General features: G+C 44.1%; 1 protein-coding gene across 1 annotated transcript in view; it reads left to right on the top strand.

Moving 5' to 3' along the window:
• SLC5A10 (solute carrier family 5 member 10) overlaps positions 1–27,477 on the top strand; it is a 273,294-nt gene that overhangs the window by 21,294 nt on the left and 224,523 nt on the right. Inside the window, exons 3-5 of the mRNA XM_082260605.1 lie at positions 9,479–9,583; positions 14,260–14,319; positions 19,716–19,820. Of these exons, the coding sequence (XP_082116731.1) occupies positions 9,479–9,583; positions 14,260–14,319; positions 19,716–19,820 (270 nt within the window). The remainder of the gene's footprint in view (positions 1–9,478; positions 9,584–14,259; positions 14,320–19,715; positions 19,821–27,477) is intronic.

Consider the following 27,477-nt stretch of genomic DNA (forward strand, 5'->3'; position numbering starts at 1 on the left):
CACTGGTGGTGGTGGCGGTGTGGCACACTGGTGGTGGTGGCAGTGTGAAACACTGGTGGTGGTGGCGGTGTGGCACACTGGTGGTGGTGGCGGTGTGGCACACTGCTGGTGGTGGTGGCGGTGTGGAACACTGGTGGTGGCGGTGTGGAACACTGGTGGTGGTGGTGGTGTGGCACACTGGTGGTGGTGTGGCGGTGTGGCACACTGGTGGTGGCGGTGTGGCACACTGGTGGTGGCGGTGTGGAACACTGGTGGTGGTGGTGTGGCACACTGGTGGTGGCGGTGTGGCACACTGGTGGTGGCGGTGTGGCACACTGGTGGTGGCGGTGTGGCACACTGGTGGTGTGGCACACTGGTGGTGGTGGTGTGGCACCCTGGTGGTGACGTGGCACACTGGTGGTGGGGGTCTGAGTCCTCCTGACCTGACTTAAGTAACCTTTTTTTCTCAAATCACCTTTCAGAACAGCACCATGAGAGAGCGCAGCTCCACCCACTTCACAAGAAACACTGCCAGATAAAAACTCCTCCTCTTCCACCATGCCTCAGTCATTGTGTTTCCTCCGCCATGGTGGAAGCATTGCAGGAGCTTTGTGGAAGGGCTGCGCTCTCTCCAGGGGGAGAAAAAAGTTGGTGCCAAGTTGTGTGGTGTGTATTGAGGACCATCCCAGCTCCCCTCCCTGGGTGCAAAGGGGACGCTCCGGAGCCACTGACCTCGCTCGCTCAGGGGAGCAGAGACCCATCAGAAGATCCGGTCTGGGTGTCGGGGGTCCGCGGTTCGGCTGACCGGCAGCAGACGGGGAATCGTTTTTTGCATTTGAATTTCCCGCACTTTCGGACCCTGATCCCGGGGACGCGCTGTGTCAGTTCCGGTGGATGGGACTTCCGGTGGGGGCCTCACGGCTCTAGCTCCGGCCGTAGTGAACGCAGGGGTCAGGGGCAGGTCGAAGGTCGGTGCTTCCGCTTCCGGTCCACAGCGGGGGACGCGGGAAGCGGCATTTGAATTTGCACCAGTCGGTGCAGAGAGAATCTGCCAGTCACGCTGCACTTTTCTGAGATGGGAGAGAAGACTGCAGCATCGGTGGAAGCAGGCACCGTCAGCACCGGCCAGGCTCAGGTAGGAGAGGTACAGTGGTGCCTCTTTTTTCCTTACTATTGAGCTTTATTGGGGTTTCACTTGCCTCCATGGGAGCCTGCCCTGCAGTTACTGAGTAGACTATTCTCGGTCTGGCAGGTTGTGTATGTCTGGAAATCTCTCACTGTTTTTTGCTGTGGGTCCCTCCCTTGTTAAATCACTAGGTGGTGGTTTTTTTCTTAAGTGGGGGGGTTCGTGGTGGCTTTTTTCTTTATTAGGTTAAAAGCCACAGGGAAAACCAGGGCCCCAGCGTCAGGAAGGAGATGCCTTCATATAAAAGCCAGTTCAGAGATTTATGGATTAAACCTCTCTACAAAACTTGCTGCGGATTTGATTAAAGACATTCTATCTTCGGTGCGTTCCCTGTGGTCCAGGGAACCACCACCTCTAATAGATTCCCAACAAACGGGCGGAAACTTGCTCAGCATCCACTTTCAGATCTGTGGTGTTCCAGTAAGAGTGATGTATACAGTTATAATGCTTTGCTCTGCACCATGCAAACATGAGTTTGAATCGACACACAGATGAGATTCTGAAATCGCTGAACATAACGTAAGTTCGCAAGCGTTTCACAGTGTATGTACATTTGAAAAAAAAAAAAAGTGCAAATGTCAATCCATGGTGCCAGGGCCTGGAGCAGACAAAACGTAAGGGTTTTTTCTGTTCATAAGGTCCTTACAGAGTCCATTGAAAAAGAGTGGAAGGACCCGGAGAGGGCCCTATTTTTTTTTCTAAATCTCTAAAAAGGAGATTCTCTTTTGAAGAGGATACGACACATCTGTGGAACAAAAGGCCCAGAGTGGATGCGACTTTTTTCCCAGGTGTCTCGCCGCATGGACTTGGCGCTTGAGGATATAGGGATATCAAAGGACGCCATGGATAAAAAGGCAGATTCTCTCCTTAAAAAGGCTTGGGATTCTATTACATCCAGCCTCAAGCCGGCCATGGCCTCCACGGTTGTAGCCAGAAATCTAGAGTATTAGCTCGATCAGCTCAAAAGGCATGTGGAGGCTGGTACAGCAAGGAAAGATCTCCTGGAGTCTTTCCCGCTGCTCCTAAAAGCAGTAAAATACATGGCTGATGCTTCTGCTGAAACGATCAAAATGTCTGCCAGGTCGGCACCCCTTGTCAACTCTGCCCGAAGGGCAGTTTGGTTGAAAACTTGGTCGGGGGATTCAGCCTCTAAGGTTAAACTTTGTGGTTTGCCCTTTGCCGGTGACTTGCTTTTTGGGCCTGAATTGGAAGCAATTCTTGACAGAACGGGGGATAAAAAGAGAGCCTTTCCGTCCAAAGAGAAATCGCCCCCAAACAAGAGATTTCGTCTGGTTCCGCAAACCAACAGAAGGCGTGAACAAGATCAGAGATCCAGATGGGCCTCCCAGAAAGACAAGGGAAAAGGTGGAATTCTCTTCAGACCACCTAATCAACCGGCCAAAAGCAAGTGACAGCTGTCTTCCAGTGGGAGGAAGACTGTTATGGTTCCTCCCACGGTGGGAAGAAGTGTCCGCAAGCCCATTTGTAAGGAACATTGTGGCTCAGGGATACAAGTTAGAGTTCTCGGAGACTCCTCCAAGCAGATTTTTTGTTACTCCCCTCCCAAGGGATCCGGAAGAAGCTTCCTCAATGATGTCTCTGTTACAAGAGCTGATTCAACAGGAAGTTCTCATTCAAGTTCCCAAGGGGCAACAAGGCCGTGGGTTTTATTCACACATTTTTTTGGTAAAGAAACCCTCCGGCAAGTATCGGATGATTCTAAATCTAAAAATCCTGAACAGATCAATTCGGTACAAACATTTCAGGATGGACACCATCTATTCAGTGACCAAGCTGCTGTCCCCAAACTGCTTCTTGGCATCTTTGGATCTGAGGGATGTTTATTTGCACATCCCAATAAATCAAGATTGCCAGAAATTCCTAAGGAGCCAGGCGATGGTACACCTTCAGGAAACTCAAGACCACCTCAAGGGTCTGGGGTGGCTCATGAATCTGGAGAAATCCAGCTTATTTCTATCTCAGCAGATAAAATTTCTCGGGTACAGGATAGATTCAGTCCTCCAGAAAGTCGTCTTACCTCAAGAGAAGATAGTGAAAACCCAAATGCTGTTGCCCAGATGCAAACCAATCGTCAAATTACAGTCAGGTCGGCCATGGCAGCTCTGGGCTTGCTCACGGCTTGATCCCTGCTGTACAGTGGGCAAGGCTACATTCCCGTCTCCTCCAGAGAGACATTCTGCAGAAATGGTCACATCCAGACCCTCTGGAGAAATTTGTCAGAATTTCCACAAAGCAAGAAGGTCTCTGTGATGGTGGATCAAGAATTCAAGAAATCTGGAAGACGGTCTGGAGTGGTCTTTCCATCCGAACAAACGCCTGTGCCTGGGGCTGGGGAGCCCACTTAGATGGTCGGACAATGCAGGGAACATGGTCCAAAACGGAGGCCAGGAGGTCATCCAACTGGCGGGAGTTGAAAGCCATCCTCCTAGGTCTTTGGTCTTTTCAACAGGCAGTCAAGGACCATCATGTCCAAGTTCTCTCGGACAACATGACAGCGACAGCTTATGTGTCAAAACAAGGAGGCACAAGAAGCAGGCAGCTTTCAGATCTGGCAATTCAGCTACTCTCCTGGTCAGAAAAAAATCTGGCCTCCTTGACAGCTGTTCATCTAAAGGGATCACAAAACCTTCTGGCAGATTTACTGAGCAGAAGAAAAGTGCTGGAATCAGAGTGGAGTCTGAACCAGGAAGTATTTTTGGAGATTGTGGAAGTCTGGGGACTTCCCCGGATAGATCTGTTCGCTTGTCAGCAGAACGCCAAGGTCCAAAGATTCTTTTCCCTCCACAGGGAAGATCAGGCCCGGGGCTTGGATGCACTCGCTCATCCATGGGACTTCCCTTTGTCTTATGCGTTCCCTCCGTTTCAACTAATCCCGTTAGTTCTCAAGAAATTCAGGGAGGAAAAGACAAATTTAATCCTGATCACACTTTTCTGGACAAAGAGACCTTGGTTTGCTCCCCTGGTGAATCTAGCCTCACAGCCTCCTTGGAAGCTCCTGTCCAGGAGGGATCTACTAACACAGGGCAGGGGAGCCTGATTTATCCTGAGTTGGACCATCTACAACTGACAGCGTGGTTTCTGAGGAAGACCTCTTAAGAGCCAGAGGCCTGTCGGAAAAAGTAATCTCTACCCTTCTCTCCAGTAGAAAGAAGGTGACCAGGGACATTTATATGAAAGCCTGGAAAAAGTATAACTCCTGGTGTTCCAGCAAGAACTTCAAGATTAAAAGTTTAGTTTCAGTGCTGGAGTTTCTCCATGAAGGAATGGAGAAAGGACTGGCAGCCAGCACTCTAAAGTCGCAAGTGTCGGCTCTTTCAGTTTTTTTTTTTTTTCGGAAGGACATTGTCTCAAGAGTCTTTAATTATTAGATTTTTCAAGGCACTAGCCCGCAACAGGCCAGTAGCCCTCAAAGTATTCCCTAAATGGGATCTGTCCATTGTTTTACAAGGTTTAACTAAGTTTCCTTTCGTACCCTTAAAAGAAGCTTCTCTGAAGAATTTGGTTTTGAAAACTATCTTCCTGAAAGCTATAACCTCGGCCAGAAGAATTAGTGAAATTCAGGCCCTCTCAGTTTCAGACCCCTTTCTGACAGTTTTTTCAGATCAAGTAGTGCTGCATACAGACCCAGCCTTTCTTCCAAAGATTGCTTCATCTTTCCATAGGTCACAAGAAATTGTGTTACCAACTTTCTCGTCAACTCCTAGTAATACTCATGAGGAATCCTTCCATATGTTGGATGTGAGGAGAGGTTTGCTTCAGTTCCTCAGTGTAACTAAAGAATTCGGAAAGTCAAAAGCTAAGAGCACTCTAAGCAAATGGCTTAGATGGGCTATTGAACAGGCTTAGGTAGCCCAAGGAGAAGATCCTCCAGAAGGTATCTTGGCTCATTCCACAAGATCTGTGGCAACCTCAGGGGCTGAAAGGGCCAGTGCTTCGCTGGAACAAATCTGCAAAGCGGTGACCTGGTCTAGTTTCTCAACCTACCTTAGACACTACAGGTTGGTCTTGTTGTCAGTTAAGGATCAGGCCTTCGGCAGAAAGGTTCTGCAGGCAGTGGTCCCACCCTAAGTGTAAGTTACTCGCTTATCCTCTCATGGTGCTGTCCTGAAAGGTGATTCGAGTAAACCTTAGTTACGTACCGGTGACGGTATTTCTAAGAGCCTTTCAGGACAGCAGCAGCTAACCTCCCTGGTTTTTGTTTATAATATATTTAAATGTTTAACCTGTGGTAGTTGTTGTTTATGTTCTGTTTTCCAGCATGTCGGAGGCTACTCTAAATGACTGAGGCATGGTGGAAGAGGAGGAGTTTTTATCTGGCAGTGTTTCCTGTGAAGTGGGTGGAGCTGTGCTCTCTCATGGTGCTGTCCTGAAAGGCTCTTAGAAATACCGTTACCGGTACGTAACTAAGGTTTTTTTTTTGGTACCTGCTGGCTGCTGCTGTCTCTGGACTGGCTGGCTGCTGGTGGTGGTGTGGCACACTGGTGGTGGTGTGGTGGCTGGTGGGTGGTGGCTGGTGGGGGTCTGAGTCCTGACTCCTGACTGTCTGTGACTGACTGTGAGGTTTTTTTTTTATGGTACCTGCTGTGCTGGGCTTGCTGGTGGTGGTGGTGTGGCCTGGCAGGCACACTGTTGTCTGGGTCCCTCTGGCTCCATCCTCCTGCAGGCCTCAGGCCTGCCTGTCTGTGCCTCTCTCCTCTTCTGGGCTGGCTGTGTGCATTGGACCGTTGGTGGACTGGTGGTGGTGGACTACCTGCTGCCCAGTGCCCTGTGGTGGTGGTGGAGTCCTTACATAGTTACAACACAATGGACTATATCTTTTTGTAAGTAACTGCCACTGGTTGTTTTATATATATTTGGCCACTTGCCACTCCAGTCTGGCAAAAGTCACAAGTGAAGTAGTGGCACTGGCACTGTGGGCGGCAATGGCTGGGCCGGATCGCCGACTCGCCGCCCGGACTCTATGCCCTCTCCTGGCGTGCTGTGCTGCTGCTGTCCGACTCGTGGCGCCGCGTGACTCACTCGACTGAGTCTCCTCCTCTTCTCTCTCCAGTACCGCGGACAGCGGTCATAGAGGAGAGGGGGAATACAATTACATCTACTGCCATCTAATGGCGGTAGATGTAATTGCGGTAACGCAGCCAAAAGTAGCGGCAACGGCGTTACAGGGAGAGGACGAGTAATCAGATAGATTACTCGTTACCCTGAAAAGTAACTTCGTTAAGTAACGCCGTTTACTTAAACGCAGTTACTACCAACACTGTTGCTAAGCAGCAGAAGCTGCCTGTGTCCTAGCTATAAAGGATGCTAGGCAGCATTGGTGGCCTACAACCTAATGTAGCAGGTTTTCCAGGCCTATGGCCTGATGTGGGTCTGCCATCGGTACCGGTTACTCCTCCAGCCCTTGTGAGCTGCGGCCCTGGGTGTGAGCACTGAGACGTTGACAACTCCGGCATCTTTGTTTTGTTGTTTTATTGGATTTAAGGGGATGGGAGAAGGGAATGAGTGGGATACTACTTTAGGCTCAACTAGATACAATTGTGGGACTTTCCTGGCAAAAATGCCTGTTAGCGCTGTCTTGACGCCAGCCGATGCTAGCCAACGCTTCCTGACGCTTGAACACTGTGTAATTACTGATACTGTGCTGGATCCTCGACTTTAGTCCAGAAGATCCAGGACTGTAAAACTGCTTGACTTGTAACACTGCAATAGCTCAGAGTCACTGAATGGCTTCCTCCAGCACTGCACTGGCTGAGAAAACTCCTTGTAAGTTCCTGTACTGCTGCAACTCTCAACTGGCACACTTCAGACTGTGCATTAACCACAGGTGCCTCCTTTACACTTTAATCTCTTCAGGGTCCACTGACTATGTACCCCCTCTGTCACTTCAGGGTCCTCAACCTAGGTACCCCCTTTCACCACTAGCTGGCACTGGATCCCCGAACCTCTTCCGGAGTGGTCCCCTCTAACTTCAGGCAGACCCCCAGGGGCAATCCTCAGTACTCACGACCTGTGTAGGCTTTCCTGGGACTGGACCCCTCTGACTCTCCGTAGGTTCTCGGCACACCGGATCCCCTCTGCTTAGCTCAGCACTCTCTGGTTCTTCAGGCAGCACCCCGAGATCCTCCTCCTCAGACAGGAGGATATACAGCCATTCTCCCCCCTCCTGGGACTCTGCTCCCGCCAAAGACATTGTGTCATGTGCCACCCCCAAACTTCTACCCACTCCCAGAATCCTTTGCAGCACAATCTGCCTTCTGGGGTAGTTACAAGCCTGGATATGTCCCCTGATTGGGTTTCCTCCACCGCCCTATGAGAAGCCTCTCGCAGGAGCCTGTGGGGAGACTCCCCCTTCAGCAGGCACACCTGGAAACCATGACACCTTGACTAATGAATCTCAGCCCTGCTGTTAGGCAGACAAGGCCCACTATACCTTTACCTAGCCCCTACCTGTAGGGTGCTACTCTAACAAAAAAGTTGCTACTGCATCCTAGAAATAAAAGAATGCTAGACAGCAATGACCCCCTGCATCCTAGCAACCAAGGAAGCTAGACACCAGTAGCTTCCTGTGTCCAAGCAACCAAGGACGCTAGGTGGCAATGGCTGCCTGCATCCTAGCAAACAAGAATGCTAGGCAGTAGAAGGTGCCTCTGTCCTAGAAAAAAAGGATGCTAGGTGGCAAGACTTGCCTGCCTTCTAACAACAAAGGATGCTAGGCAGTATTGGCCGCCTGCATCCTAGCAACCAAGAATGCCAGGCAGCAGAAGGCACCTGTGTTCTAGCAATGAAGGGCACTAAGCGACGATGACCACCTGAGTCTTAGCAACCAATAGACTGTGTGCATGTAGGCATTACACAAATTATAAGTGTGTGCAACGCTTGAAAAACGTGAATGCAGCTTTCTTGCTACCAACAATATGCTGCATTTTATGTTGTAAAACTCAGCATGCCCATGTGAATGAGCCTGAAAATGCTTACTATGTTTAAGCCAGGGATTCCAAATTTTGTGAAATACAGTAAAGCCCCGCTCCATCGCGGTTCAGTTTTTGCGGTCCCGGTATATTGCGTTTTTTTCTGTAATGTTATTTTACTATATAAATCATTCAAAATTAAATATTTTTGTGTTTTCCATAGCTCTTGCTATGTCTCTCAGTATCTTTTATGTGTGTAAATAGGTTTCTATCGTTTTAAAAGTGTGTTTAGAGACCTCAAAATGCTTTTATACGTACAGTGACAGTAAAATAAAATACATGCCTACAGTGTATTTTAATAGGGTTTTTCTAATTCGCTGACTTTTCGCGGGTGGGTCCGGAACGTAACCCCTGCGATGGAGGGGGGTTTACTGTAGACCAGTATTATTCTTTTGGATATATAATTTATATATTACAGGTGTTTACATAGTAACATTTTTACATTTTAATGTAATAAGACATTTCATCTTTCTCTTTCCGTTCATGAATTGTAAGTAGTTTGTCTGTTCTCCAGTATTTGGGTAACAGTGACTTAGCCATTGTCAAAGCTGTTTTTTTTCTGATATAAGGTTATTTGCTTATAAAATATGTTATATTTAATAAGTGCTTATTTTTCTAAGCAAATCTGAAATAATATTCATAAACAAAGTTTTAAAATGTTTTAAAGTAGTTGTAAACCCACACATACACCCAGTGAATTGATTGGCCTCAGATGATACACAGAGAATAAACAAATACTCCTACATAGGTTGTACCTGTTTATCTGCAGTCTTCTCTTCTCTACAGCCATTCAAAGTCCAGAATTTATAAAGCTTGTCTGGGATTTCAGAAAACAGCTGAAGTTACATTCAGTGAGAAGATCTGAGAGCTGACTGGAGGGAAGGGACATACCCCCTTTAGACAGCACACAGGAACAGAGCTGAGGCTGTCAATCACAGACTGTGTGTTGGAGCTCCCTCCGCTGTCACCTTTTTTCTATGGGTGTCAGGAAAACCTGTCAGAAGCGACTCTAGCAGATAGCAGAGGAACGAAGCAGCAGAAAGAAATGACACTAATTGCTCTGGATTGAGACAAGTACTCACTATAGAGGGATATGTTTTGTTCATACTTCATGTCTGAGGTTTACAACCACTTTCAGTTTAGCACAAGTGAACTATATACTCTTGTAGCTTCCCTGGTGTAAATATCCCCTAAAACAGTCATTTCAGGAGTGACAACGGTGAAAGAAATCCTGAGAACACAGCAGTTTATACTGAAATCATGATCTGAGATTGGAATGAGGAAGGCTTATACCTGTCTCTCTGTCTTTTTTACACCATGTCAGATTGGCGCATCCCTCTTTGCCAGCAGCGAGGGCTCCGGGCTGTTTATCGGACTGGCGGGTACTGGAGCAGCAGGCGGCATCGCGGTGGCTGGATTTGAATGGAATGTAAGAGTACGGAGGAAGAAGTACCATGATGGGATGGCGCTTGCCCTGGAAAATATGCCTGTCTTCTTATCTCTGTTCTATTTGTAACAATAGCAGTCAATGTTGTTTTTACTGGCCAGGCTGATAAAATGCATGGTAACATGCAAGCCAAGATGGCACTGAGCTGCCTGTAAATGTTGGATGAGTGAGCAGCAAAAAAAAAATAAAAAAAATACCCTGGAATGTTGCCTTCCTGGTAGCAGCCAGGGGTCTCAGTCTTGTCCCCGCTATAGAAACAATCCAGGAAAATGGTTGTAAACTATAGAGTGGCTTTTTGAGTTTCGTACATCCAATGAAGTGTGAAACGCGTCAAGGCACTTTGTAGTTGACTGCTGTATTCTAAACATCAAAATATTCCCTCCCCAGATGAATCCACAGGTCCCAACAATGATGTGCGATGATCTGGATGACATTTGTGCTCACTGCTTAACCACTTAAGCCCCGGAAGATTTTACCCCCTTCCTGACCAGGGCCTATTTTGCAATTCGGCACTGAGTGACTTTAACTGACAATTTACGTCCTTTTTTCCCACAAACAGAGCTTTCTTTTGGTGGTATTTGATCACCTGTGCGATTTTTACTTTTTGCACTATAAACAAAAGAAGTGCGTTTATTTTGAAAAAATAACAATATTTTTAACATTTTTTAATATGAAATTCCCCCCCCCCCCCCAAAAAAAATGTAAAAATCTAATTTTTTTTAAATTTTTGGCCAATTTGTTTTCTGCTACCTATGTTTGGTAAAAAAAATCACAATAAGCGTATTTTAATTGGTTTGCGCAAAAGTTATTGCGTTTACTAACAAAGGGAAAGATTTCTGTCATTTTTGGTGTTTTTTTTTTAACTTGTAATGGCGGCGATCTGCGATTTTTTTTTGCGGGGCTGCGACATTGCGGCGGACAGATCGGACCCTTGACTGACATTTTTGACACTTTTGGGGGTACCAGTGACATTACTGCAGTAATCAGTGCTATATATATGCACTGTTACTGTAAAAATGACACTGGCAGGGAAGGGGTTCATTTTATTAGAGAGGGAGGGGTTAATGTATGCCTGGTGCTTACTAAAGTGTGGGGGGGGGGGGGGGGGGTGACTGAGTGACACAGGGACAGATCGCATGTTCAGCTATGCTGAACACTGCAATCTGTCACTCCTTGTCACTGAGCTGAGCTTGTGTAAACAGAGCGGGCGGATCTCTAAACTAGATTCCCCGACGATCGCCGCCGCTCCTCCCCTGGCCCGACTCCCGCTGTGACTGAAAACAGCGGGAGCGAGCCTCCGGCGGCGCCGCCGAGAGAGGGGAATGTCTGGTGACGTAGACCTACATCGCCAGACGATAACGAGCCACTGTGCCGCAGTAGCAGCACAGTGAGCAGTGGGGAAGTGGTTAAGCATCAAATGCTTGCGTAATTGAACACAATGTCATTCAAATTTTTAGCGATCGCAAACCTGTGAAAAGGTCGCTGTCGTACTAATCTGTGCCCTCCTCAACTTGACCTAAAGGGATAGTTCACCTTTCCAAAAAACTGCCTATGCAGATAAGGGGCATCTGTAGATAAAAAGAAACTGTACAGCTCTGACTATAGTTGAATAATGCTATAGGAGTAGCCTGACTAGAATACTCCCAGGACGTTGCTAAGTAAGGCCTAGTCATTACTGCTCACCTCCACCACCACAGAAGTGAACTCTTTCTCTGATTCAGACTCTCTCACATGCTCTCTCTCTCCCCGGATGCAGTAGCTCTGAGCTCAGCGTTTCAGAGCTCACTCCTGTGATGGTGGAGGTGAGCAGTGATGACTAGGCCGCAACATCCTAGCAATGTCCTGGGAGTATTCAGTCAGGCTTCATGAGGTACATAAATGGTTTACGCCTATAGAAAGGGCATTATTCAACTGTAAGAAAAGAAAAATCCGTGCTAAGGACTAGAATCTGGCTGCTGCCTACCTCCAAAATATAGCCCTGGGTGGGATATGTAGTCTGAGAAAGAGGGGGGGTATGAGGTAGATGGCGCTGCCTATGTTAATATGTCTGAACAGGGTCACACAAACCAAAAACTCTAAACAGAAAAAACCTCATATAGTGATAATACCTCATTAAATCATCACATTACATCTACTCAATATGTACAGACATAAATCAATATAAGTGCCAAAGGTGCAACAAAGTGCTATAATGTAGTGCAGGGATTGAAAAAAATATATATAAATATAAAGTGCTCTGTGGGAGGTGTTCTTTATCACATGTTATCTGGGTGTACTATAATTAATAGCCATATACATATAAGAAAAACGTGACACAAGGTGCAATATGAGGTAGTTGGATAAAATAAATAGGTCAGTTGGTGGAATATCCTATTATTCCACTGTGAGTAAGTAACCGCAAATAATGTGAGGTAGTAAAAATAATTAATTAATAAAAATGATAAAGTGACTAGTGCAACGCAACCCAGTGTCTATTGTGTAAGCAGTTGCATAGGCACTGGGTTACTTTGCACTATTCACTTTATAATTTTTATTAATTAATTATTTTTACTACCTCACATTATTTGCGGTTACTTACTCACAGTGGAATAATAGGATAATCCACCAACTGACCTATTTATTTTATCCAACTACCGTATTTTCACAACTATAAGGCGCACCGGATTATAAGGCGCAGTATCAGTGAATGGTAAATTTTCAAACTATTTTCATATATAAGGCGCACCGGATTATAAGGCGCACATTTTTTTTTTGGAACGTTGATCCGTGCGAGGTTTACTGGCAGGTGCTCATCGCGAACCCTCGGATGACAGTTCTGGCGGATACTTTATGCCAGGCATCAACTATCCACTGGCACACAGTGGCATTACTGGCCCGGCGTTGCTTCCCGGTCTTCGTGAAGGAGTGCTCTCCTTCCATCATCCAGTTTTCCTACGTGATTCGCAGTTTCACCTTGAAGGAACGATTGACACTTATGTCCAGTGGTTGCACCCCTTTGGTCAAACCATCCAGTTAATGGTAAATTTTCAAACTATTTTCATAAATAAGGCGCACCGGATTATAAGGCGCACTGCCAGTTTTTGATCAAATTTTAGGATTTTCAGTGCGCCTTATAGTCCGAAAAATATGGTACCTCATATTGCACCTTGTGTCACGTTTTTCTTCTATGTATATGGCTATTAATTATAGTACACCCAGATATGTGATAAAGGACACCTCCCACAGAGCACTTTATATTTATATTTATATATATTTTTTTCAATCCCTGCACTACATTATAGCACTTTGTTGCACCTTTGGCACTTATATTGATTTATGTCTGTACATATTGAGTAGATGTAATGTGATGATTTAATGAGGTATTATCACTATATGAGGGTTTTTCTGTTTAGAGTTTTCGGTTTGTGTGACCCTGTTCAGACATATTAACATAGACAGCGCCATCTACCTCATACCCCCCCTCTTTCTCATTATTCAACTTTAGTCAGAGCTAAAGTGCTACTCTTTTTGGCTCTGAGGAAAAGGGTCCTCCCTCGAAACGCATCAGCCAGGTATATGTGGATACCATCACATCACCCAGTACTGTAGGAGTATCCTGGCTGTCTTGGAGACGTTTGGCTTCATTTTCTTTGCATGCGTGCAACTATTATATGTTTGTGAGTACAATGTATGTTGCTTTTTTGGATTTTAAATAAACCTTTTTAGTGGTAATGTTGTTAGTTAGCATAGGTGTTAGAAAGGGGGAGGGGATCGTTTTAAAACTAGTTAGGTGTATTCGAGTTTAACAGTGTCCCAGGGCTCATCCATAGGGGTGGCCAGGGTTTACTGCCCCCTGACCACCCACTTAAGCACAGCATGGCAACCCAGGGCTGTGCCCATGCCACAGGCTCGGCAAAAGTTAAACAGCGTGTTGCATTTGGCAGGTGGTACCACCGCTGAAAGTGACCCATTCAAGTGAATGGGGCCACTCCTCAGCCTTGCACCACGGATCCCTTGTCAAAGAGCGGCAAGCACTGTCACATGTATAAATGGGCCCTAACTGACAGGAGCCAAGGAAACAGGACTGTTGCCCATAGCAACCAATGAGGCTTTATTCTCCTGCTTTGGAAAAAAAGAAACATGAATGGTTGCTATGGGCAACAGGCTATACATGTTATGTTATAATATTATAATAATAATGGGCCTTATATACCGGTGTCAGAGGTCACATTCACACTGTTGCGAGCGACATAAGCAACATGCATTTATTTGCATTTTATGCGTCAGCACATTTTTAATGACACCCCAAAGTACCATGGGAAAGCGCATGCATTGCAGCAAACCAGAATGCATGGTAACGCTCCGCCATTCGTTGTGGCACGATTTGTTACAAAAAATGGTGAATGTCCAATTCTTCCATTGTTTTGATGTGTTCATGTCAATGGTCTGTCCTAACGCACACATGCTGATGCGATATACCAAGACTCCGAGGTGTGAATGGGCCCCCAAAAGGATGCTCAAAAATGTAAACAGGTTCCAGTTTTCATATTTGTAAGGCTATTTAGGCAAATGAAAGGAAGTATGTGATTGGCTGATCTAGATGACAAGAACAATTCCTCCTTCAGGTCGATGTTTCCTTTGTATATCGTCTCTAATGATGGGATTTTCTGTCTTTTCAGGCCACGTATATTTTACTGGCGTTGGCGTGGATTTTTGTGCCGGTGTATATCTCCTCTGGGGTAAGTACTCAAACATAGGTGTAAGTAGAGAAGAGCCGCGATTTATGTCAGGTGTCTGTTTCTGTTTGCGATCTTATTGGGGGATTTTACCTCCGTTTCAGTCCCCGTGACACCAGAAAAAGAAATGTAGGGGTACCTTGGTGTCACTTCCTATCTGTTTTGACAGGAAATTAAGGAAAATCTTACCATTAGCACTTGATTAGACTTGCCATGGGGGGGCTAAAGCAGCCACATTTTTACCACCCCCAAGGCAGCCAGATGAGGGTGTACTCATGTCATGGCTGGGATGATTTGCTTCATAGCCACTGCAAAAATACTTTCTTGTTTGGCAGTCCTAACACTGAACATGATCCCATCAAGCTGGTGGTGGGTATTGCTGTTCCTCAAGACCATGTTTAGACATGCAACTATTATTGTTGCACCTCTGAAAAGCGATCCTTGGTGGCGCAGCATTAAGCCTTCATTTACACCTGTGGATGGAGGGGGCGAAAAAAAACGTACGATTGGGCTGCGTTTTACCACCCCACAACCGCATACTGCAGTAGTCTGGATTATATAATGTTTACCACCCCCCCCAACCACTCCCTCTTAAGCTGCAAATGTGGTGTACACATGCTGAAGCCGCAATACTCTGCATCGTGACACGGCAAAAATGATCTCGCCATTGCGAACCCGTTCACCTCAATGGGGCCCTGAAGAACAGGGTTGTGCTGGAGTGGTGCAGGTTTTTAGGGGTTAAAACAGGCAATGAAAAGGTGACATATCGCCTTATTACTGCATGTCAAAGGAACCTGAAAATTGATCACTTTTCAGAGGGGCAATAATAACAGCTGCAAATCTAAACATAGGCTTAGGAACACAAGAGACAACGATAAAACATGGCAGAATCTCTAATCCTTCGCTGCTCTGGCCAACGCTAAATGAAAAGTTTTGGCTAGGGTGTCCTAGTAAACTGGTCATGAGAGTAATACAAGGGCAGCTATTAATGAGCTCCTACTGAAAATGCTAACTGACTGGCTATTATCTTATGCTGCACCTCCTGCTTAGACTTACAAAGTCATAAGGTCACAAAGTTTTGTCCATAACAGCTGTGACCACTCCGATGTTTGCTCATTTATCTAGTGCAATAAAATATATATATATATATATATATATATTAAAGAAAATGTAAAAAAAAATAAAGTAAATGCCTTGTTTAATAATTAGATTTCTGGCAACAGATTGCTATTAATTAGTGGTAGGACACTGTCACCTAGTGGCAGATCTATGTTAAAGCAACTTGAAAAGCAATATATGGGGTCTATAACAAATACACTATATTGTCAAAAGTATTGGGACGACTGCCTTTACACGCGCATGAACTTTAATGTCATCCCAGTCTTAGTCCGTAGGGTTCAATATTGAGTTGGCCCACCCTTTGCAGCTATAACAGCTTCAACTCTTCTGGAAAGGCTGTCCACAAGGTTTAGGAGTGTGTCTATGGGAATGTTTGACCATTCTTCCAGAAGTGCATTTGTGAGGTCAGGCCCTAATGTTGGATGAGAATGCCTGGCCCGCAGTCTCTGCACTAATTCATCCCAAAGGTGTTCTATCGGGTTAAGGTCAGGACTCAGTCAATCACAGCCCCCTGCAGCTCTGGCCCTCCTTCTTATCACAGCCCCCTGCAGCTCTGGCCCTCCTTCTCATCACAGACCCCTGCAGCTCTGGCCCTCCTTCTTATCACAGCCCCCTGCAGCTCTGGCCCTCCTTCTCATCACAGACCCCTGCAGCTCTGGCCCTCCTTCTCATCACAGACCCCTGCAGCTCTGGCCCTCCTTCTCATCACAGACCCCTGCAGCTCTGGCCCTCCTTCTTATCACAGCCCTCTGCAGCTCTGGCCCTCCTTCTCATCACAGACCCCTGCAGCTCTGACCCATCTTTACATCACAGCCCCCTGCAGCTCTGGCCACTCTTTACATCACAGCCCCCTGCAGCTTGGGACCCTCTTTACCTCACAGCCCCCTGCAGTTCTGCCCCACACCCCTTGATATTACAGTCCCCTGCAGCTCTGGCAACAGTCTATGTTGTATAATGTATAGCACAGTGTATGTAGTGCAGCAGTCTGAGTTATACAATGTATAGCACAGAGTACAGAGTTCAGCACTTTTGGAATGTAATGTATAGCATAGTGTAAACTATGCAATAGACTGGGGAATGTATTGTATAGTACAGTGTAAATACTGAAGCAGTTTGTGGTACAAGATGTGTTGTACAATGGCAGCAGTAAGTTGAAAAACGTGCTATTATAGTCATTACTTTATAAACACATAGGAAAACTATGAAAAACAAAAAAAAGTTGCTCTTTCTTATAGGGCCTACAAATGGGGTAGAAGGAGCATGTAGGATTCCAAAGACATTACAGCCTGTTCTCTACATACCCATTTGCCCACATATGGGCAAAAGAGAGAGAAAAGAAAGAATTGAGGAGAAAAGAAAGAATTCTCCTCAAAGAGGTCAAATAAGGACACTAAAAAATAGATGAAATATACTTTATTGAAAAAATGATACAAAATGCATTAAGTGAACTCCCAGTACAAACCACAAACTCATATAAAAAAAGTAAGAAAGGTGTGAAGGCGCTTAGTTGTAAGTGAAAATCACGCTTGTTTCTTTTTATCTGCAGCCACTTGGGTTTTTTAAAAGTGATGAACGATTAAAGATTGTAAATATAGAGATATATATACTTAATTTTTATCAGCCCCCCTATATTTTTATATTTACAAACTCATATAAAAAAACATGATTAAAAACATGTTTCTGATGAAACCAGCGCTCATTGGCTGGTGAAACGCGTCAACATCGCGTCATTCAGACGGCACCAACCAAGGACATTGGTGGAATTATGCCTGACTGCTTCGGAGGCCTCAAGCGCAAGCCCGCCCCCTCCCATACACGCTCAGTGGAGCCTAGGAGGTAGCGAGGGACTTTCAGGCTGGGCAACATACACTGATACACTGCAGACGGACGCTGAATACTCGGATCCCTAACAGTGCGGTACCAGATGGGACAGTCCTAGCTTTCAAGGAGGTATCGTATTTATCCCCTTAATGTACAGAGTTTCTGTGATATCTTTAAATTACTGACCAACATAGCCTCCTATATATCGAACTGCCTATACCTTTACATCTTTGGACTGCCCTTTTCGGGACGCCACCATTGGTCAGTCAAGGGGAGAATTCCCAAATATACAGTGCCTTGCGAAGGTATTCGGCCCCCTTGAACTTTGCGACCTTTTGCCAAATCTTAGACTTCAAACATAAAGATATAAAACTGTAATTTTTTGTGAAGAATCAACAACAAGTGGGACACAATCATGAAGTGGAACAAAATTTATTGGATATTTCAAAATTTAACAAATAAAAAACTGAAAAATTGGCTGTGCAAAATTATTCAGCCCCTTTACTTTCAGTGCAGCAAACTCTCTCCAGAAGTTCAGTGAGGATCTCTGAATGATCCAATGTTGACCTAAATGACTAATGATGATAAATAGAATCCACCTGTGTGTAATCAAGTCTCCGTATAAATGCACCTGCACTGTGATAGTCTCAGAGGTCCATTTAAAGTGCAGAGAGCATCATGAAGAACAAGGAACACACCAGGCAGGTCCGAGATACTGTTGTGGAAAAGTGTAAAGCCGGATTTGGATACAAAAAGATTTCCCAAGCTTTAAACATCCCAAGGAGCACTGTGCAAGTGATAATATTGAAATGGAAGGAGTATCAGACCACTGCAAATCTACGAAGACCTGGCCGTCCCTCTAAACTTTCAGCTCATATAAGGAGAAGACTGATCAGAGATGCAGCCAAGAGGCCCATGATCACTCTGGATGACCTGCAGAGATCTACAGCTGAGGTGGGAGACTCTGTCCATAGGACAACAATCAGTCAAATACTGCACAAATCTGGCCTTTATGGAAGAGTGGCAAGAAGAAAGCCATTTCTTAAAGATATCCATAAAAAGTGTTGTTTAAAGTTTGCCACAAGCCACCTGGGAGACACACCAAACATGTGGAAGAAGGTGCTCTGGTCAGATGAAACAAAATCAAACTTTTTGGCAACAATGCAAAACGTTATGTTTGGCGTAAAAGCAACACAGCTCATCACCCTGAACACACCATCCCCACTGTCAAACATGGTGGTGGCAGCATCATGGTTTGGGCCTGCTTTTCTTCAGCAGGGACAGGGAAGATGGTTAAAATTGATGGGAAGATGGATGGAGCCAAATACAGGACCATTCTGGAAGAAAACCTGATGGAGTCTGCAAAAGACCTGAGACTGGGACGGAGATTTGTCTTCCAACACGACAATGATCCAAAACATAAAGCAAAATCTACAATGGAATGGTTCACAAATAAACATATCCAGGTGTTAGAATGGCCAAGTCAAAGTCCAGACCTGAATCCAATCGAGAATCTGTGGAAAGAACTGAAAACTGCTGTTCACAAACGCTCTCCATCCAACCTCACTGAGCTCGAGCTGTTTTGCAAGGAGGAATGGGCAAAAATTTCAGTCTCTCGATGTGCAAAACTGATAGAGACATACCCCAAGCGACTTACAACTGTAATCGCAGCAAAAGGTGGCGCTACAAAGTATTAACTTAAGGGGGCTTAATAATTTTGCACGCCCAATTTTTCAGTTTTTTATTTGTTAAAAAAGTTTGAAATATCCAATAAATTTTGTTCCACTTCATGATTGTGTCCCACTGGTTGATTCTTCACAAAAAATTACAGTTTTATATCTTTATGTTTGAAGCCTGAAATGTGGCAAAAGGTCGCAAAGTTCAAGGGGGGCGAATACTTTCGCAAGGCACTGTAGTTCATTTGAACTTTATCTATTGATTCTGGACTGATCTTGGATGTTCTAAGGATCCCTGTCTGTTCAAAAATCAAGCGATTCATGAAGTGCAATACCTACCAGGGACTGTATGTTTTCCCAATGAAGAAAAAACGAATAATCTCTGTGCACATTGTCCAAAATGCTTGGTTGCTGCAGCAACCCCTTGTTTTTAATCATGTTTTTTACATGAGTTTGTGGTTTGTACTGGGAGTTCACTTAATGCATTTTGTGTCATTTTTTCAATAAAGTATATTTCATCTATTTTTTTAGTGTTCTTAGTTGACCTCTTTGAGGAGAATTCTTTCTTTTCTCCTATTTCTTGGTGTTTACATAGAAAAACTATGTCAGATTTATGTCAAGGACCTGATTCATTTTGCAGTTTTTCATGAATAGATCTAATTTTCCTATTTTTCTGTGTATGTTGAAGTGACCAGTTTATTGCCAAGAATCCTCCCAGTATGATTATATTATATCTATTTGTTGCAATGCACAGCTGATGACAGTATCCTTTCCTTTCCGTAGATTGTTACCATGCCGGAGTATTTACAAAGGAGGTTTGGCGGAGAGAGGATACAGATGTATCTGTCTGCACTGTCTCTGTTGCTGTCTGTCTTCACCAAAATTTCAGTAAGTGCCATGACCCCTACCAAAATGCAATCATTTAAAGGAATTGTGCAGGTGTAAAGAACATTTACCATGTAACTCTCCAGAAGAGATGTTCTGGAGTAGCACTGAGGCTGGGTCCACACGTTTCCAGGCATCCAATTCCCATGATAGGAGAGTGTGATCGGCTCTCAAAGGAGTCGGTTCACCCGCCTCCGGGACAACTGCAGTCCGCATTTGGAAAGGGTCCTGCATGTCTCTGAATCAGGTGCAAATTCAAGCAGAAATTCAAGCAGAAATTCAAACCTGATCCGCACCTGAATCGGTGAACATGTCCTGTTACCTCCTGTGACAAGGGGTTGGAAGGACAGAAACAATTGCAGGTAAGCCACTCAGGTGGGAAGATGTGATCAGGTGCAGGGCAGATCCGTAGTCTCCAGCATTATCCTCAAACACAAAGTGATGACCGCACTCCGATGTAAGTAAACATGTGAAGTTTATTCACCACTGTAAATCCAAACTAGACATCAATACATCATGGACAAGGACAAAGGTTGACGCGTTTCACAAGTTTACACTCGTTTACTCATAACCACGTGGTTATGAGTAAACTTGTGAAATGCGTCAACCTTTGTCCTTGTCCGTGATGTATTGATGTCTAGTTTGGATTTACAGTGGTGAATAAACTTCACATGTTTACTTACATCAGAGTGCGGTCATCACTTTGTGTTTGAGGATACTGATGGAAGGACAGGAAATGATGGGAAATCTTTCTAATAGAGACATGGCATCAAAAAAGTTTTTTTTTTTTTTTGGTAGGGTGCAGAAAGATTAGATCCTCTGTGAGGTTTTCCTTTTAGCTGTCTGTGCCTTCCTGTCCTGGCTAATGCTGTTCCCTGAAAAAAACAAAACAAAAGAAAATGTAAAAAAAAAAAACATAATACAAGTTCTAACTCTTCCTCGCTCTTCTTTGATGTCGTATTATGGCACGTGTAAATACACGCGCATTAGAAAGATGCTTGAGGGTGCCATTTAGAATTATTGCCACTGCCGCACATCTGCAAAGTACTGTGCTTTTTTGTTCATTGCCAAAAAATGCAAGATTTTGCATGCGTTCCTGCAACACACAAGTGTGAACAAGGAGCCAGTCAGATCATGTTCTGACGAAAAGCATGCTGATAGGAGGTGAAAACAGAGTGACAGAGAATTGAGTTAATCATCACTGTGCTGCTTCTCCATTCACTGTCAATTTACAGATTGGAGTTGGGCTCATGACAGCCTGAACTCAGAGTAGTGTGGGTTGAATCATGCTGGCCATCAGTCATCCTGGAATATTGAGGACATCTAGTGGTGGGAAAAAAAGCTCAGTGAAAACAATTCCAAATTAAAGCAATGCAGTAAAAGTTGCACTTTTATTTATTTTATTTTTTTCTTTAAACAACACATAGAGCTGGTTCACACTACCGTGACCAGAAAGTTGCCTCAAAAGGGGCGACTTGTTAGCGCGACTTTCAGAGCGACTTTCAGCGCGACTTAGCGCTACTTCAGCGAGACTTGTATGATAGACGACTTTGTACGACTTTGTATTTGGCCAATCAGAATATGATGTGTTGTCATTTCCTCATTGCCCACCAAAAAAAGTTCTTAAAAATTGTCGTTTTTGATAGAGAGCCAATTATTGAAAAAAAAAAAAAAAAAATTAGATTTCTTTGGATTTAGTGTCTGGGGGGTCTAAAAAGTGTATCTGTGACGTTCCAGCTCTGTAGCATGTCCAGAACCAGAAAAAAAAGATAATTTTTCTTAGAATTTTTATTAGAGCAGGGATGGGGCTCCGCTCCTGTCACACCTGGGCGTTTTTGTTTCAGGCGTTTATTGGGCATTTTTTGGGCGTCTTTGGAGGCAGGCATGACATCTGAATTTCTGTATAGGGGTATATATACACACACATATATATATATATATATATATATATATATATATATATATACACACATATAGGTGTGAAAGGAGGGTATATATACACATGCACATACACACATATAGGTGTGAAAGGAGGGTAACACCATCTCTGCAAATAATTTCAGTAGCGCAGGGATAGGGTTCCACTCCTTTCACACCTATATGTGTGTATGTGTATATATACATATATGTGTGTGTGTATATATACCCCTACACAGAAATTCAGATGTCATGCCTGCCTCCAAAGACGTCCACAAAAAAGCCCAATAAACGGCTGAAAAAAAAACGCCCAGGTGTAAAAGTAGCGGAGCCCCATCCCTGCTCTACTAATAATTCTAAGAAAAATGATCTTTTTCTTATGGCGGTCACCCTGACATGGATGAGTTCTGTCACCCTTGCATAAAAGGAGGGGAGCCCCATCCCTGCTCTACTAATAATTCTAAGAAAAATGACCTTTTTCTTATGGCGGTCACCCTGACATGGATGAGTTCGGTCACCCTGGCATAGCAGTCAGAGTCAGTTCACCCTAAACTACACTACGGTCACCCTGACACTTTCCCTACAGAAACTAGATTATTGAATCTAACTATAGTGGTATATAGTACCCTAACTACACTGCATATCCCTTTCCTCACACTAAGCATCCACCAGTGCCACGTATCAGTGCCACGTATCAGTGCCACGAATCAGTGTCCACCAGTGCCACTGCCCACCAGTGTCACGTATCAGTGCCACGAATCAGTGTCCACCAGTGCCACGTATCAGTGCCACATATCAGTGCCACATATCAGTGCCATGAATCAGTGCCAGGAATCGGTGTCCACCAGTGCCACATATCAGTGCCACGAATCAGTGTCCACCAGTGCACATATCAGTGCCACGAATCAGTGTCCACCAGTGCCACATATCAGTGCCACGTATCAGTGTCCACCAGTGCCACATATCAGTGCCACGTATCAGTGTCCACCAGTGCCACATATCAGTGCCACGTATCAGTGCCACGAATCAGTGTCCACCAGTGCCACGTACACAGACCAGGCAGAGATAATGGTATATAGGAACTGTAGGCATGGCTGCAATGTGGGGAATGCCTGGTTAATTTTCCTTCTTCTTCCTGGAAAGTCGGATCACAAGTCGCTTCAAATAAGATAAGGATCCGACTTGGAGGCGACTCCCATTGAAGTCTATTGGGACAAGTCGGATACAAGTCGCCTCAAAGTAGTACAGGACCCTTTTCTGAAGTCGGAGCGACTTGAGTAGTGCCAATTAAGACGGCGCTCGTTGATTTACGTTGCTTTTGTTATGTCAAGCGACTTGGGGCAACTTGAGGGCACACAAGTTGCGGCAGTGTGAATGGACTCTTAGAGCCGGTTCACACCAGGGCGACTCAGAGTCGCCCCGACTTTGAAGCCGCCCGTTCAGCACGACTTCATCGTGGCTTGCAAACTACTTCTCTAATAGAAGTCAATGCAAGTCGCTCCGACTTAGCCCCCAAGTAGTGCAGGTACCTTTTTCTAAGTCGGAGCGACTTGAGTCGCTCTGATTAGAACGGTTCCATTGCACAGAATGGAGCGCTACTCGTGGCAGTGTGAACCGGCTCTTATTTTTAAAGGTCTATACATTAGTCCAAAAAGGACAATTGTGAAGGATTTGGTAAAAAAAAAAGAGCTAAAATGTTATAGCTGGGAAGCTATAATTGCACATTCCCCTATTGTGTAGTTATATACAGTATCTCACAACAGTAAGTACACCCCTCTCATTTTTGTAAATATTTTATTATATCTTTTCATGTGACAACACTGAAGAAATTACACTTTGCTACAATGTAAAGTAGTGAGTGTACAGCTTGTATAACAGTGTAAATTTGCTGTCCCCTCAAAATAACTCAACACAGCCATTGTTGTATAAACCACTGGCAACAAAAGTGAGTACACCGCTAAGTGAACATTTCCAAACTGGGCCGAATTAGCCATTTTCCCTCCCCAGTGTTATGTGGCTCATTAGTGTTACAAGGTCTCAGGTGTGAATGGGGAGCAGGTGTGTTAAATTTGGTGTTATTTCTCTCACTCTCTCTCCTATTGGTCACTGGAAGTTCAACATGGCACTTCATGGCAAAGAACTCTCTGAGGATTTGAAAAAAGAATTGTTGCTCTACATTAAGATGGCCTAGGCTATAAGAACATTGCCAAGACCCTGAAACTGAGCTGCAGCATGGTGGCCAAGACCATACAGTGGTTTAAACAGGATGGGTTCCACTCAGGACAGGCCTGGCCATGTTTGACCAAAGAAGTTGAGTGCACGTGCTCAGCGTCACATCCAGAGGTTGTCTTTTGGAAATAGACAAATGAGTGTTGCCAGTATTGCTGCAGATGTTGAAGGGGTGGGGGTCAGCCTGTCAGTGCTCAGACAATACGCCGCACACTGCATCAAATTGGTCTGCATGGCTGTTGTCCAAAATGGAAGCCTCTTCTAAAGACGATGCACAAGAAAGGCCACAAACCGTTTGCTTAAGACAAGCAGACTAAGGACATGGATTACTGGAACCATGTCCTGTGGTCTGATGAGACCAAGATAAACTTATTTGGTTCAGATGGTGTCAAGCGTGTGTGGTGGCAACCAGGTGAGGAGTACAAAGACAAGTGTGTTGGTCAGTGATTGCAGCGCTGCTACAAAGTGTTTACGTGCATAAATAGCATATAATACCATATGATTCTCTAATACATAAATGATAAATAGATAATAAATAGATAATTAATATTAGAATATTGAAGTGCAAATATCTATACTGTGCTGAAAATAACTTGTTAAATATCACAAATAAACAAGTGCAAAAATAGTGCTATACTGGAGTCCATATAATAGTCCTTTATTATATGTTATCATATGTTAGAAGAAATGCAGTACTTTATCTAACCACTATAGGGAGCTGTAGGACAAACTATAAAAATGACTGACATTGGTCAGTGAAACTGCTGCAGAGAGAAAATCTTTTAAAATAATAATGATGTTTCTTCAAAACACTCATTGGATTGCAGTTAACATTTCTTTGGCAACAATTTCTTATTGTAACAAAATTGGCAGCCCTTTCTAACATCTAAGATTGCATTTCCCTTCTAACGGTATTCATTTATTGATGGGTTTATGGCTAATCAAATTTATTTGCATTCTACTTAATCAAAGCCATTATACATACAATTCTGCACCAGGCCAAAGAGTAAGAAGTTTCTGTGGTCAAGTACTACCCTTTAAGGCAAAGCAACTAAGGCAATTGCCATTGGTCTCATAGCTCACACTGCCAGCACACTTTTATTAAGGACTGTGTAGTGATAGTGAAGTCTACAGTGATAAGGATAGGCACTCATAAATTACACTTTTTCTACAGCCTTCCTTAGAACTGAACAGCAGGACATAAAGATGAGTGAAATGAAGAGATTTTGCTTCCTTGAAAGCTTCATAATGCTTCCGTTTCTGCATTGAAAATGCATTACATTTAATGAGAAGGGGGATTTTTTTAAAGGGCACAACTGGCTTTAAATGACCCTTGATAGTTAGGGAAGCCCCTTTCATGCTATCATGTGTTATGTCCTTCGGCCAAAAAAAAAAAGTACACTTTAACCCTAAAGGTAACTTTAACCCTAGCACTAACCCTAAAGTTAACCCTAATTCTTGCACCAACCCTAAAGGTAGCAGTAATCCTAGCACAAACCCTAAAGGTAAACCTAATCCTAGTACTAACCCTAAAGATAACCCTAATCCTAGCAAATGGTAACCCTAATCCGAGTACTATCCCTAAAGGTAACCCTAATCCTAGTACTAACCCTAAAGATAACCCTAATCCTAGCAAAAGGTAACCCTAATCCTAAAGGTAACCCTAATCCTAGCATTTACTCCAAAGGCAACCCTAATCCTAGCAAATGGTAACCCTAATCCTAGTACTAACCCTAAAGGTAACCCTAATCCTAGTACTAACCCTAAAGATTACCCTAATCCTAGCAAAAGGTAACCTTAATCCTAAAGGTAACCCTAATCCTAGCAATGGGTGGCCCTAATCCTAGCACTAACTCTAAAGGTAACCCTAATCCTAGCAAAAGGTAACCCTAATCCTAGTACTAACCCTAAAGATAACCCTAATCCTAGTACTAACCCTAAAGATAACCCTAATCCTAGTACTAACCCTAAAGATAACCCTAATCCTAGCAAATGGCAACCCTAATCCTAGTACTAACCCTAAAGATAACCCTAATCCTAGCAAAAGGTAACCCTAATCCTAAAGGTAACCCTAATCCTAGCAAAAGGTGGACCTAATCCTAGCACTTACTCTAAAGGTAACCCTAATCCTAGCAAATGGTAACCCTAAAGGTAACCCTAATCCTAGTACTAACCCTAAAGATAACCCTAATCCTAGCAAAAGGTGGACCTAATCCTAGCACTTACTCTAAAGGTAACCCTAATCCTAGCAAATGGTAACCCTAATCCTAGTACTAACCCTAAAGATAACCCTAATCCTAGTACTAACCCTAAAGATAACCCTAATCCTAGCAAAAGGTAACCTCAATCCTAAAGGTAACCCTAATCCTAGCAAAAGGTGAACCTAATCCTAGCACTTACTCTAAAGGTAACCCTAATCCTAGCAAATGGTAACCCTAATCCTAGTACTAACCCTAAAGGTAACCCTAATCCTAGTACTAACCCTAAAGATAACCCTAATCCTAGCAAAAGGTAACCTTAATCCTAAAGGTAACCCTAATCCTAGCAATGGGTGGCCCTAATCCTAGCACTAGGATTAGGGCACTAAAGGTAACCCTAATCCTAGTACTAACCCTAAAGGTAACCCTAATCCTAGTACTAACCCTAAAGATAACCCTAATCCTAGCAAAAGGTAACCTTAATCCTAAAGGTAACCCTAATCCTAGCAATGGGTGGCCCTAATCCTAGCACTAGGATTAGGGCACTAAAGGTAACCCTAATCCTAGTACTAACCCTAAAGGTAACCCTAATCCTAGTACTAACCCTAAAGATAACCCTAATCCTAGCAAAAGGTAACCCTAATCCTAAAGGTAACCCTAATTTTAGCAAAAGGTGAACCTAATCCTAGCATTTACTCTAAAGGTAACCCTAATCCTAGCAAATGGTAACCCTAATCCTAGTACTAACCCTAAAGGTAACCCTAATCCTAGTACTAACCCTAAAGATAACCCTAATCCTAGCAAAAGGTAACCCTAATCCTAAAGGTAACCCTAATTTTAGCAAAAGGTGGCCTTAATCCTAGCACTAACTCTAAAGGTAACCCTAATCCTAGCAAAAGATAACCGTAATCCTAGCACTAACCCTAAAGGTAACCCTAATCCTTGCAAAAGGTAACCCTAATCCTAAAGGTAACCCTAATCCTAGAAAAAGGTAACCCTAATCCTAGTACTAACCCTAAAGATAACCTTAATCCTAGCAAAAGGTAACCCTAATCCTAGCAAAAGGTGGCCCTAATCCTAGCATTAACTCTAAAGGTAACCATAATCCTAGCAAAAGATAACCGTAATCCTAGCACTAACCCTAAAAGTAACCTTAATACTAGCAAAGGGTAGCCTTAATCTTAGCACTAATCCTAAAGTTAACCATAGCACTAACCCTAAAGGTAAGCATAATCCTAGCCCTATCCCTAAAGGTAACTCTAGCCCTAATGGTCACCCAAATCTTTGCACTAACCCTATCAGTAACCTAACCCTAG

Source organism: Pelophylax lessonae, assembly GCF_965119305.1.
Source record: "Pelophylax lessonae genome assembly, chromosome: 6".
NCBI classification, from domain to species: Eukaryota; Metazoa; Chordata; class Amphibia; order Anura; family Ranidae; genus Pelophylax; species Pelophylax lessonae.